This window comes from Colias eurytheme, chromosome 9 (genome assembly GCF_061535395.1).
Source record: "Colias eurytheme isolate Ceu_HAF_F1 chromosome 9, ilColEury1 Martin Lab GWU primary, whole genome shotgun sequence".
NCBI lineage: Eukaryota > Metazoa > Arthropoda > Insecta > Lepidoptera > Pieridae > Colias > Colias eurytheme.
Window position 1 is genome coordinate 3765238 of NC_142988.1, and position 13862 is coordinate 3779099.

Here is a 13862-nt window from a genome sequence, read left to right on the forward strand (position 1 = left end):
ACGCAATCAAAAGATACAGCCGTTTATGCCGCAAATTTTCGACACTTGCAAGGGAATCAAAACGTACAGGGTGCTTCCCGTGAACTCAGAATCTTGAAAGTTGGTACGAAGCAACGTCTTATAGCATAGATAAAGGAAAAATTACGAAAACCATAAATTTTTAGTTACATCACATAATATATATTTTTTTAATAATTTTAAACTTACTACCCATTTCCTCATAAACGCGTAGAGGTATTAAATTGAAATTCATACCAAATACTCAGGTCTATAATACCTTTAAGCTGTAACAAAATCAAACTTCTATATCAACGCAATCAAAAGAAACAGCAATTTAAGCTGCATATTTTGAAACTCGCAAGTACTAGCAAGGGAATCAAAACCTAAACCTAAACTTACCCTCCAGTCGACCTAGAATCTTGAAATTTGGCATGAAGCAACGTTTTATAGCACACATAAAGGAAAAATTCCGAAAACCTTAAATTGTACGGAACCCTCGGTGCGCGAGTCCGACTCGCACTTGGCCGGTTTTTTTTTTAATTTTAACTTATAATTTTATTTATTCAAAATAAAGTTATTTGAATAAATAACTTTATTTATATAAATAAAAGTATATGCCAATTTAATTTGACATCTTTTTCCTAAAATAAGATACTATGTAAAATCGTTAATAGTCGGGTCAAAGTAATAGTAAAAGGACAAAACATTACGTATATTTTATAAGATTATTTTATTTTTATTTCCAGAACAATAAATATGTACGTAAATATAAATTCACACTGGCTCTAAGACATTAACTTTTCCCGCCGGTTAAACTTCGTAGTTCAGAGTATATTATCGAAATTACATTTTAAATTAGGTCAGTTGAATGCTATAGGACTGTTGCAAGCTATAATTTTGTTCTTAGATCGCCAGGGTTTCTCGTTCCTAGAGTTATTGCTTCAATTACAATATGATTTATTACGGAAGCTAATTACAACTTGACAGGGTATTAGAAAACAAGCTTCCAATGTTCTTGCTACATTTTTTACATGATCTATTTATTTTTTAGCTTACACTGTTTGTACATATTATATGGAGGTACTATATACGTACTATTAAAAAGCTGAAGAGTTTGTTTGTTTGAACGCGTTAATCTCGGGAACTACTGGTCCGATTTGTAAAATTATTTCTGTGTTAAATAGCCCATTCATCGAGGAAGGCTATAGACCAAAAGGAGCTAGGAAAAAGCACTGTGGGTAAAACCGCGGAGCACAGCTAGTATAATGTATATACAAACAGTCTAGGTCATATTATAACACGGAAACGGGAAAATAGTTAACGATTTATATGAAAATTTACATCTAAATATAAATTCTAAGTGTAAAATAAGGCTCTATTCACATCTTTGGGTAGCATTTATTAAATTAAATCAGTCTGTAATGTATATCTCTGATCCTAAAACATTATCAGAGTAAATCTTTTTAAGTTTAAAAAACTATGATTAAAATTGCAAATCTCTTAAACTTACTCGGAATAACCTATGTAATTATTAACAGTTTCAATCTTACACCCTTTTCACAAAACCTTAAGCTCTATTAAATAAACACCATTTCCCAATTCATCAACACTATAAATTCGCGAATATATCTTATATATAAAATAATTATTGAAATTTACAATACCTCTGATAAGTTATCACTCACGTTTATCAATATTTCGTTACCCGTTAATAAATTACGTTGACGTGATACTAATGACACCCCTTTAATATTAATGAACGCTGATTTAATATGGATATTCGATACTTTTGTTATTTTAGTCTGTATTATATTGCTAAAACTTATATAGGTATTATATATAATACTAGCTTCCGCCCGCGACTCCGTCCACGCGGAAAAATTAAGATTTTTTTTTTCTACGTATTTTTCCAGGATAAAAAGTATCCCATTTTATGCCCAGGATAATAGTGTATAATTATACCAAGTTTCATCGAAGAGCATTTGCTTGCTCTGACATAAAAAAAAAAAAAAAAAAAAAAAAAAAAAATTTTGTCTGTCTGTCTGTCTATACTGACAGACAGACAAAAATTTTTTTAATCACATATTTAGGTTTGGTATCGATCCAGTAACACCTCCTGCTATTTATTTTTTCAATATTTTCAAAGTACAGAATTGACCCTTCTACAGATTTATTATATGTAGGTACCTATAGATAATCCAGGTGGAAACAGTAAGCTAAAAATGGAGTTCAATTCGATTTTCTAATCTAACAATTTTTTTTGGCATCTGCTTTGACTAAAATAGAAAAGAAATCAAGGATTTTTTAAACTAAAGAAGTATCCAATGCATTCTACAGCATTCAAGCGGAAGGATATTTGAAGAAAAACTAATTAAGTAGGTTTCTCTTGTATATAGAACAAGAGGCAAGATAAAATAAAAGGTATCCTTCATTAAAACTCCTATTATTAGATAAGATATACTTAGCTGATCACAGACAAGACATCTAACTTAGTTAACTTCGCTCCTACGCAGAATAAGTAACATACAAATCTTTGGGAAACTAAATCTTAGGGGCCAAAGCTTATTTTTATTGGTTTCTTTATATAGAATAATAGATTATTATAGCAACCTATTGTATATTATTTGCACGTAAGAGCTATTGGACTTGTGTACATATTATTAACAACTAGCTGATATAATATTAATATATTAATATAACAAAATTAGTTAAATCACGAAACATTATTACGAAATGACAAAGAAAGAAAAGTACGCAGAAATCTGGATCGAATAATCTAATCATAGGTATAGGTACTAAGTATATAAATTAAACAATAGAGAATTAAAACTTTTAAAGATATTTATTTGCATTTCTGTTTTCACTTTACACAAAATATTGAAACAATGTTTTTACCAGAAACTTTTACGCCATCTCAAACGAACGAATACATTCTTCTTAAAATAATATACTACAGTCTATCATAGGAAGTCGACTCGATAAACTTTAAGAAAGTTCGCGGTCTTGTTTGCCAGTGTAACATACATTTACCTACCTATATTATACAGAGCGAGCAGCCTCGCGAAGCAATGTATGCTGTCAATTTCAGCATGATAAGAATGATTACGCTACACCGTGTCGCTACCAGGCCATGCCCCGTCAGTACCCAGGCCGTGGCACGATCGAATATACTTTTTCTATGTAATGATTCATTACGGCCGTGCACGGATAGGACCCGGACGAGGCACGGTCAAAACGGTTGAAATGTCGGTGGTATTTGTTGTTTGTATTGATACTGTTTAATTTGTTTCCCAGCTCCCGCACGGCCCGGCCCCGGCGCAGTGTAGCGTGAACCATGCTATCCTCGGCCGAGCCACGTCCATACCGACCGAGCTGTTTCGCGCAGTAATTGCTTCGCGAGGATGCTCGCTCTGTGCATACCCTATTGTATACCAAAAGTTTCGTTCCGTCACAAACAGCTAAATTAAATGAGATACATCTACAGTCTCCCATTTTGCCTTAAGTTACTTTGTTTATATACCTACGGTTCCAGTATGTAAATAAATTGAATATTTATAAATTTTATACACTGTATCTTACACTTACTTCTGTTGAAATTAAAAAAATCATGAAACCAAGTATATTTGTTAGTTTTTTTTAATAGTAGACAGAGTACCTATAGGTACTCACTACAAATTGTGAACATGTAGTTTTTAATCCGGTTATAAACAAAATCTTCATAAAATAATAAATATTACAGGATATTTTTCCAAAACAATATAAAAATAAATCCATAGTATAATTTCCACATACCTAAATTAATCCTCGATAGCATTTCCCGATTCCATATCACAAAACAGTGGATTATTAATTAATTTGAGAACATAACATTAATTAAAGCCTCTATATAAAGCTGATTTTGTGATAATATTTTTATTACGGGACATTTAGTGTGAAAGGTCTCACAAAATGTATTTAATATTAATTAAATTACTATTATTTTATACGGTTTATTGCGCATCAGGAGTCACGGGTATGTTTTTTATTCTCTTAATTAATATTTTTAATGTATCATGAAGGTTTTTTTATTATAATACTTATAGACTACATTTCATTATCCTGTATGCATCATTGCATGTTTACCTAAACTGTTAAAAAACTAATATAACGTTATTGATCCATATAAGAGTTTTAGAGGAAGAAGAGTTATTTATGATACGTCTTCATTGTGTGATTTAATAAGCAATTATAATATACTAGCTTTCCGCCCGCGGCTTCGCCCGCGTTCTCAAAGTAAAACCCGCATAGTTCCCGTTCCCGTGGGATTTCCGGGATAAAACCTATATTATGTGTTTATCCGAGTTACCCTCTATATGTGTGCTAAATTTCATGCAAATACATCCAAGGAATAAAAAGTTTCATACAAACTTCTATCCCCTATTTTACCCCTTTAGGGGATGAATTTTCTAAAATCCTTTCTTAGGGGACGCCTACGTTATGACATCTACCTGCATGCCAAATTTCAGCCCGATACGTCCAGCGGTTTGGGCTGTTCGTTGATAGATCACTATATCAGTCACCTTTGAGTTTTATATATCACTACATAGTATAAAACAAAGTCGCTTTCCCTGTCCCTATGTCCCTATGTCCCTTTGTACGCTTAAATCTTTGAAACTACGCAACGGATTTTGATGCGGTTTTTTTTAATAGATAGAGTGATTCAAGAGGAAGGTTTATATGTATAATAAGATCCATTAAGTAGTGGAGAAGTACTGTTATTTTTGAGGTTTCTAATGTGCAAACGCAGGCTGAACCCTACGAGTTTTATCAAAATAATGTACTAATAGACTAGAGTAGATAATTTTTGAAACAAAAAAAATCGCAGTCGGATGAAATCCATTAGAAAAGGAGGGGAATATGATAAAAATGTAAGGAAAAATAAATTACGGTCAATCCGAGTTCGGGAAGCGGGAGGGGGGAGCTTTTAAGAGAAAAAAATGGTTTCTCTCGATTTCCGACAAAACTACAAGTCCTATAGAAAAAAGTTCAATAGCAAAGTTGTAGGTAATTAAAAGTTCTACAACTTTTGTATTTACAATTTTTTCACATAACCTAAAAATTTAGGTGAAAAATTCAAAAAACCAAGATTTTGGTCTTTTATTTCTATCTACTTCAAAATTTATTTTTTTTCTACGAAATTTGGTGGAAACTTACTTTATTATGTCTCAAATACACTGTAATTTATTTGGTTGAAAATATTTATTTTTTCGCCTTATTTTGAATTAATACCAAAAAAACAACCTAATTTTCAATCGAAAAGTCACCCGTCAAAATATCAGCTTTTTTCAAAAACTTGGGGTGCTTTTTATTCATTGAAATCTCTACTTTCATATGGTGTAAAAAAAATAAACACCACCATAGTAAATGTTCTCAGGAAATGCATACAAACAGTCTGAAAATTAGCTTTTACTAATTCAGGCATACTTCTCGAACTACCTGAAATGTTTTTATCGACATCATTTTGCTTTTGAATATGCTGTAAAATATTAAACTTAGAACAGATAATTATTTTTCTTTTGAAATATTACCGAAAAGCCGATACAAGAGAAGATATAGAGTTCAAGAAGTGTGCCTGATTTAGTAAAAGCTCATTATCACACTGTTTGTATGCATTTCCTGAGAACATTTACTATGGTGGTGTTTATTTTTTTTACACCATATGAAAGTAGAGATTTCAATGAATAAAAGGCACCCCAAGTTTTTGAAAAAAGCTGATATTTTGACGGGTGACTTTTCGATTGAAAATTAGGTTGTTTTTTTGGTATTAATTCAAAATAAGGCGAAAAAATAAATATTTTCAACCAAATAAATTACAGTGTATTTGAGACATAATAAAGTAAGTTTCCACCAAATTTCGTAGAAAAAAATAAATTTTGAAGTAGATAGAAATAAAAGACCAAAAACTTGGTTTTTTGAATTTTTCACCTAAATTTTTAGGTTATGTGAAAAAATTGTGAACACAAAAGTTGTAGAACTTTTAATTACCTACAACTTTGCCATTGAACTTTTTTCTATAGGACTTGTAGTTTTGTCGGAAATCGAGAGAAACCATTTTTTTCTCTTAAAAGCTCCCCCCTCCCGCTTCCCGAACTCGGATTGACCGTAATTTATTTTTCCTTACATTTTTATCATATTCCCCTCCTTTTCATCCGACTGCGATTTTTTTTATCTTTTCATTATTTTCAAAGGCTTCTACCCCAGTCTATAAGTATTATACACATTGAAAAGGTCTACAGAAAAGTCCGCGATGGTATATGTCTATCTCTTATGGATAACCCACAATAACTTTTTTTTGTCATTTACTTTTTACGACAAATAATGGCTAATTTTCGAAGCGATTTTAACCAATACAGCATTAATCCTTAACCAATTAAATACCATGGATACATTGTTCATTTAATATAGATCTATATGGCCCTTTACACCGTATGATTTAAGTGAATATTTTCGAAGATATTACAGATTTAAAAATTGCGGGACGTAGCGTTTGTGGCCGCCCGGCTATGTATTTTATACCCGTGCGATGCCAGAGCGGCCGAGCGGGCCGCTATATTTTTATACCTATACAACGTTCACAATTTTTCTGTAGTGTATTTAGTATCAGCATTGCACCCGTGCGAAGCCGGGGCGGGTCGCTAGTATATAGATAAAGTGTGATTTAATCTTATATATAAAAATGAATCGTAAAATGTGTTGGTAAGCGCATAACTCGAGAACAGCTGAACTGATTTCGATAATTCTTTCTTTATTATATTCCTTGAAGTACGAGGATGGTTTTTATGTAGAGAAAACGTAAATATGTACCACGGGCGAAGCCGGGGCGGACCGCTAGTCTTTTATATAAAAATGAATCGCAAAATGTGTTGGTAAGCGCATAACTCGAGATCGGCTGAACCGATTTCGATAATTCTTTTTTTATTATATTCCTTGAAGTACGAGGATGGTTTTTATGTAGAGAAAACGTAAATATGTACCACGGGCGAAGCCGGGGCGGACCGCTAGTATAATATAAAGAGCAATAAGATTTAGCAAGCAATTAGGTAGAGTTTCAATATAAAGAAATATAGAGAATGAAAAATTAGTCTCCGTATTCCTAGCGGATAACCGCTCAACATTCTATACAAATACTTAATTATTAATATTTTAATTTGTCACATGAAAATTGTAATACCGCATGTCATTCACTGTACCTGTAGTAAAATAATTTAAAACAATTGTAAAGGTTATTGTACTTTGAATGCTACTTAAAAGCTATGTGCAATTTATAACGAAATTCTGAATTCAATGAACACAATTATTGTTCAATTGGCCATACTTTTATTTATTTTGCCTACTGATAAATCATAATGAGTACTCTGATACGTTATTGCTTATTTCAATTTAAATTGTCATTGTTTCAGTGAACAATGACGAGGATATACCAGATTTAAAATGGAGCTCTACTTATAGCCTTGAAGGTGAAAGGTGGTCTCTGACTGGTGGCTGGATAGAAGATTTTAAATTTTGGTTAGTTTCAACGTAATATTCGAGTTTCTAGTGTAATTTTATGGGATTACAGCGGACTGGGAACGTGCTTAATTAATTAAACTGATATATCGAACACGGTTTGCCCTATGCTACGAGTTGCTTGCTAAGAGGACAGGTTAAGGGCTATAGAATTATTATATTAATGGAATGTTTTTTTCTTATAGTATATTCTTGCTTAATTCTATACTTCGAACTTTTATTATAATATCTAGAAAAGATTAAGAACATTCAAAATGTTTAATGCCTCCTAAATTGTATATCCAGATAATAACATCAACGTAAGCAACTAAATAAACGACTATTATAAATGATTCATATTATCGATTACCAAAACAGAAAAACTATTTAATTTTATATACATTTTATTAGGCGTACGAGCAAGAAATCTCGTGCAGACTTCAATAATGGAGCCGTGAAATTATTCAACTTTAGAGGAAAACGAAGGACTGCTTATAAATATGGCGTCGAATTTACAGTAAGTTATTAAATTTATACACACAACTAGTTTACAAAAACTGAATACTTTCGTATTGTTGAGAAATTATAAAAATATCGAAATATTTAATAGCTTATGTAATTATCAGGTATACCCTATAACAACTGAAAAGGCAGAAAATGAATTAAATTGCACAAAAAGAGAAGGAGATATGCTTCACAGAATTTCTCTGTATAAGGTTCTCCCTGATGCGTCTGATTTTGATTACGTGGGTAAGTATCGTTTATTATTCAATTAATTCAGAAAAATAGGAATTTCACGTCTTTTCGTGATGTATGAAGTAGATGCATTGAATGTTAAGACTCTATCAAGTTATTAGTCAAAATTTAAAACCAATTTCACAACTTCTGATTAGCTTATCTGTCAGTTTTCTTTCCTGATATAAAATAAGTCCTGTTCCTGTCGATTTGTGTAGAAATATTTTTGCTTGAATGTCAGCTCAAACTATTTTTGAACATGTCGTTATATCTCTGAAGACTGTGATCTGTGGTCTGTTTCCTTACAGTAGAAAAACATGACAAAAGAAAAACTCCTATAAGCGTGTAGTGGGAACAAAATATATTGGCTAATTATGATGATTCTGTTTATAGGTAAAGAAAATACACAAGAACAAAACGTACATAAATTTGTACATGAAAGTGACGATGAAAGCGAAGATTTTAAAAGAATATTGATTGCTAAATTGAGTGAAAATAAAACTTGGATTCCTATCAAGTAAGATATTTTTATTAATAATATCAACTACTGATTTAAATGTGCTTATATTTATAAAAAATTTTTGAGAATAGAAAAAATTCTATCACGGGTACCCGCGTCTTCCGCCATATTTTGTTTAAATTTCTTCATGATACAGAGTAAAACTTCGTTGTTAAAATAATATGAGAATATCCTAAATGAAATAATGTTTTTTGTAGGTTAGAAGAAATTAAATTTAACGCGTGGTTAGGAAGCCTAAGTGAACATGTAGTGTGGCATTTCTATAACTTCAAAACTACTGCAGTTGATGACAAGGTTTTCAGTGTGAACGAATGTAAGTACTTCAATTTTTATACATAACTAGCTGTGCTCCGCGGTTTTACCCGCAGTGCTCGGCCAATGGCCTCCCTCGATTAATGGGCTATCTAACAACGAAAGAATTTCTCAAATCAGACCAGTAGTTCCCGAGATAAGCGCGTTCAAACAAACAAACTCTTCAGCTTTATAATATTTAATATAGAAGTGTTAAGCTTATACTGTTAATTATTAATAAATTAGGTTTATTATACTGAAATTATAACGCTATCAAATTTTGTAATTATCAATTTCGAGAAGTGTAAACAATATTGCTGGAGTAAATAATTCTTATTTAATCTAAATGTTTTAAATATGTTGAATAAAGCGTGTAGTTATATAATATTTAACTATTAATAACTGCAATATATACCCTTAATACAAAAAAAAAAACAATTACTTTAGATCCCTGTGAGAGCCATAAAAAACTGGCAAATTCAAAGCATGTTAAAGTAACAAGAGATTCGTTAGTAAGTCACACAAACCATGAAGATCACGTTGAGCGTATATTTAAGAGGTATGTAATAGTATTTATTTTACAAATATTATATATTAAGTTTTTATTTTAATATAAATAAAATATCTCATCATTTTTCAGTTTCACGCATAAACATAAAAAAATTTACAAAGATGAAGATGAACGTGAAATTAGGAAGGCTATTTTTCACAATAACATGAGGTAAAAAAACAGCATTATACTATATCATTACATAAAAAATATTAAAGAATAGCTTGGTATCTCAGATCCCAGTGACCCGCAGATAATTGTCATAAAAATCTATTGGTATTTGATAAATTTAAATTACGCTAACGTTACATTATCTACAGAATCAAAGTATTTTATTTTAGGCGCATCATAGCTAACAATAACAATAACAGTGGTTTTAAACTTGGTGTTACCAAATTTGCTGACCGTACTCCGGAAGAAATGAAAAGGATGAAAGGTCTATTGAAACGGAAACAAGGTGAAGTCGGGACGGTACCGTTCGCATATTCACCTGAACAAATTAAAGAGATATCTCAAAGTTTACCGGAGGAATTTGATCATAGATTATATGGCAGGATCACACCTGTTAAAGGTAAGTATTTAAATATGTAACAAATAAACGACTAAAAGAACAAAAAAAATGCATTAAAAATGTTGTTATTTTTTTTGAATATTAAATTAAAGCATATAATTAAAATTATCACTAAATCGTCTGTGAACGTATATATTGATATATCGATATGGTTTATTTTATCGTTAAATATTGCACGCCTCATAAGCGAAGCGTTGAGGTGGGTACTACTGTCGCTTCGCGCAAAACATCTGATTTTTCAAACTTAAAATGTCTTTATTTATCATACATTGCACTTGTAAGATAATACATACACACACATATTAAGAAAAAACACTATTTTTAACGTTCATGATATTTTTGATGTCATTTTTGTTATTTAAACTAGTTAAAAAACAGTTTAAAAAAGTTCTGTCTTGGACGTCCGTGTGTCTGTATGTGCGGATCCTTTTTCTTGTTAACACGATAGCGACCGAAATACTTTACTAATCGAGTCTTTTTTTTCTCTTACGCTTGAGTATGCTCAGGAATAGAACCCTTTCATTTTTCAGGGTCTGATTTGATGTGGTTTAATTGTTATTAAATAAACAAAAATAATAATTAAAAATATTTATTAAAAAAAAATTATGAGGCGTGCACTTTTGGATTTTCCAAATTATTTTTAATTCTATCTAACAATCATAATATACAGGGTATAAATTATTTATTTTTAGCTAGTTCGATTCCCGATCCCTTCAAATGAATTTTCGAAAATATTTAATGAACCTCTATACCATTTTTCAAAATACAGGAATGTTTCCATTCAACAAAATTAGCTACCTCCAGTATTTCAATGCTTTTCCTCTAGGGCCCATTCAAACTTTCTTTCCTATGTAAGCTTTCAAACTCTCGTATAATATCATATTTCCTACAATCAGAACAAGAAGATTGCGGTTCCTGTTGGACCTTCGGGACCACTGCAGCTGTGGAAGGTATACTTGCAAGTATTAATGGCGGAAGGCTCATCAGGCTCAGCAATCAAGCTCTTATTGACTGCGCTTGGGAGTGAGTTTAGTTTGTTCTTATTATCTGAAAAAATTGTCACAACCATTGGATTTAGTAGGCAGGTAGTAATTATGGTAGTAACGTATTCACACCGTAACCAATACATATTATCTTGCAACAAAACAATGAAATCTGTTGGCACATAAGCTATCATATAAATAGACTTAAACTAGACATATACATTTCTTATTATATGTATAAATTTACCACTCCACATAGTAAATATAAAGAATTGAACCATATTTTAATACATCAACTATCTTTACATCGATGATGTGTGCCGAATAAAACAATTACAAATTATTATAAATACCTTGAACAATAGATTCGGCGCGGAAGGGTGCGATGGAGGAACAGACACTGCTGCTTATCAATGGATGATGAAGTACGGTCTACCTACTGAAGAGGAATATGGTCCCTATGAGAATAAGGTAGGGGAAAAATAGTTTTCAAAAGAAGTCTAGTTTTAAATATTCCATCTGTTTATTTTGAAGAGAAACTAGAGGCGCGTTGAGAGTTAAATTTCAAGGTCGCGTCATGGCAATGCCGTCACGTCATGGGGTAAGGCGACGATTTTGATATCTTTAAATCTTGCCAAAAAATTCTCACTTCTGACACAACACACGCTCTTTTTTTTCTATAGGCTGGTGTTGTATAATTATCCTCTTTTAAAACATTGGAACTAGTTTATAAAAACTGTGTACTCTATAAATGGTAATATAAAACGTAAAGAATTTAATTTTCATACTTATTTTATTTTTTCATTTCACAGGATGGTTTCTGTCGTATCAGCAATATGACTCATTTGTACACCATACGTGGTTTTGTTGACGTCACACCATTTAGCGTGGAAGCTCTCAAAGTGAGTTCTTATCATTTTACACTCCATATACCTTTATATGCAAGTATAAATAAAATAAGTGAAAATAAAATTTACTACCTAACTGTTATGTTTATGAATCCTCTTTAATTTAAGATCCACCATCGTCTTCCAAAAAATATTTTAAAGTACAACAAAAAAAGAGATGAATATTTATTTTGACAATTTTATTTATAACTGCACTAAATTAATAAAGAAAAATACAATATAATAAATGAAACAAATATATAAATACAAATAAATACGACGGTTTTTTCTATTATAGGTGGCGCTAGTCTATCATGGTCCTCTCTCGGTATCAATAGACGCTACAGGTCTACTGAGCCTTTACACTGGCGGTATTTATTATGATACTTATTGGTAAGTTGATATATTTTTTGTTTACCTATAATGAGAGAAATAATTTCAAGGAAGATATACATATTTTCTAAATCTTTGATTCGATTTAAAAAAAAATATTTTTTCAGGACAAAGGTTTGTCCTGAAAAAATGTGTCCTGAAAAAAATTTGTTTCAACGAACCGAATTAATATACTTATTTTGCACTGAATAACCGTAAATTAATATACAAAAAATACAATCAATTAAAAATAAACTCCATCTCAATGTTCAATGCCATCATACCATAGAAATTTGAGCAAGCACAAATATATAACTATCTCTTTCTAGTACCACCTCAGACCTGAACCACGAGGTAACTCTAGTTGGCTACGGCGTGAACGAAGGGGAAGAATACTGGATCGTCAAGAACTCCTGGGGTCCTGAGTGGGGCATTGATGGGTACTTCCACATCTCCACAAGGGACAATAGCTGTGGTATCACCACTGAACCCACTTATGTTGTGTTTTAATACGGATAGTTGCTACTTTAATCTAATTTTTATATCGCTTAATATGTTTTAGTTTCTATTTAATATATATTTTCGTGGTGTCTGCTAGAAATATTTGCTTGGGTTCGATGCTCGTTTTATGTGCCATGAATAAGTTTTTTTGAGTTATAATATCAAAAAAATAATAACATACCGGAAGCTGTATAAAAATTAGATTAAGTAATTCTATTTTTCTTGATAATGGAATGATATTGTTAATGGTAAACGAGTTTTAAATCTTAATTTAGTATTCTAGAAAGCAAGATTGCACGTGTATTACCTATAAGTTTTATTTACGCTTAAAATAATAAATAAAAATGATCAAAGCATACCTAAAAGTTTATTTTTGACATATTTCTCATAAATAATAAATATAATTCAAATTGGGTTCTCCCATCACCATTATACTATAGAAACAATACTACCCCAAACTATTAAATACTTTTCCTAATTTCTGGGATGAATTAAACAAAAATTTTCACCACCTTTGAAACTATAAAAGGTAGATGTATACAAAGAAAAACATGTTTTATACACACATACGTTTTTTAGATTACGAATATAATAGAATAGTCAGCTCATAAGCACATCCCTTAAAAAACTTGGCAACATACCCATATCTATAATTTAGTGAAATCCAATAATAACGCAAATTGAATATAATGTTAGAATCACACGAGACAGTGAAAGGCTTCACACGCACTTCGCTAATACATCTAATTGCTTCCTGCGATCCGATTAGACTCTAGAAAGTTGCAGCAAGATATTTCTTTATCTGTACTTTCTCTGTTAATTCAAATGTATTCTATGTGGAGATCAGAGTTAAAAGATAATTTTATAGTTTACATATTCAAAAACATAATTAATGGTAAGAAATAGCCATTTTGATGTACCATCAATT

General features: G+C 31.3%; 1 protein-coding gene across 1 annotated transcript; it reads left to right on the plus strand.

Moving 5' to 3' along the window:
- Positions 1–3930: 3930 nt before the first annotated feature.
- LOC149905713 (procathepsin L-like) lies at positions 3931–13283 on the plus strand. The gene is made up of 14 exons (XM_090105414.1): positions 3931–4012; positions 7440–7545; positions 7936–8041; positions 8151–8274; positions 8653–8776; positions 8977–9092; positions 9518–9629; positions 9711–9791; positions 9962–10191; positions 11088–11214; positions 11540–11645; positions 11987–12076; positions 12360–12454; positions 12763–13283. Exons 1-14 carry the CDS (start codon positions 3949–3951, stop codon positions 12941–12943), a joined length of 1662 nt encoding a protein of 553 aa, XP_089961540.1. The 5' UTR covers positions 3931–3948; the 3' UTR covers positions 12944–13283.
- The last annotated feature ends 579 nt before the right edge of the window (positions 13284–13862 follow it).

Excerpts from the sequence above, each read along its gene's own strand:
- LOC149905713 (XM_090105414.1), top strand. The coding sequence starts at position 3,949 with ATGTATTTAATATTAATTAAATTACTATTATTTTATACGGTTTATTGC. Across the intron at positions 9,630-9,710 it reads GTTGAGCGTATATTTAAGAG|TTTCACGCATAAACATAAAA; the intron begins GTATGTAATAGT and ends ATCATTTTTCAG. Across the intron at positions 12,077-12,359 it reads TTAGCGTGGAAGCTCTCAAA|GTGGCGCTAGTCTATCATGG; the intron begins GTGAGTTCTTAT and ends TTTCTATTATAG.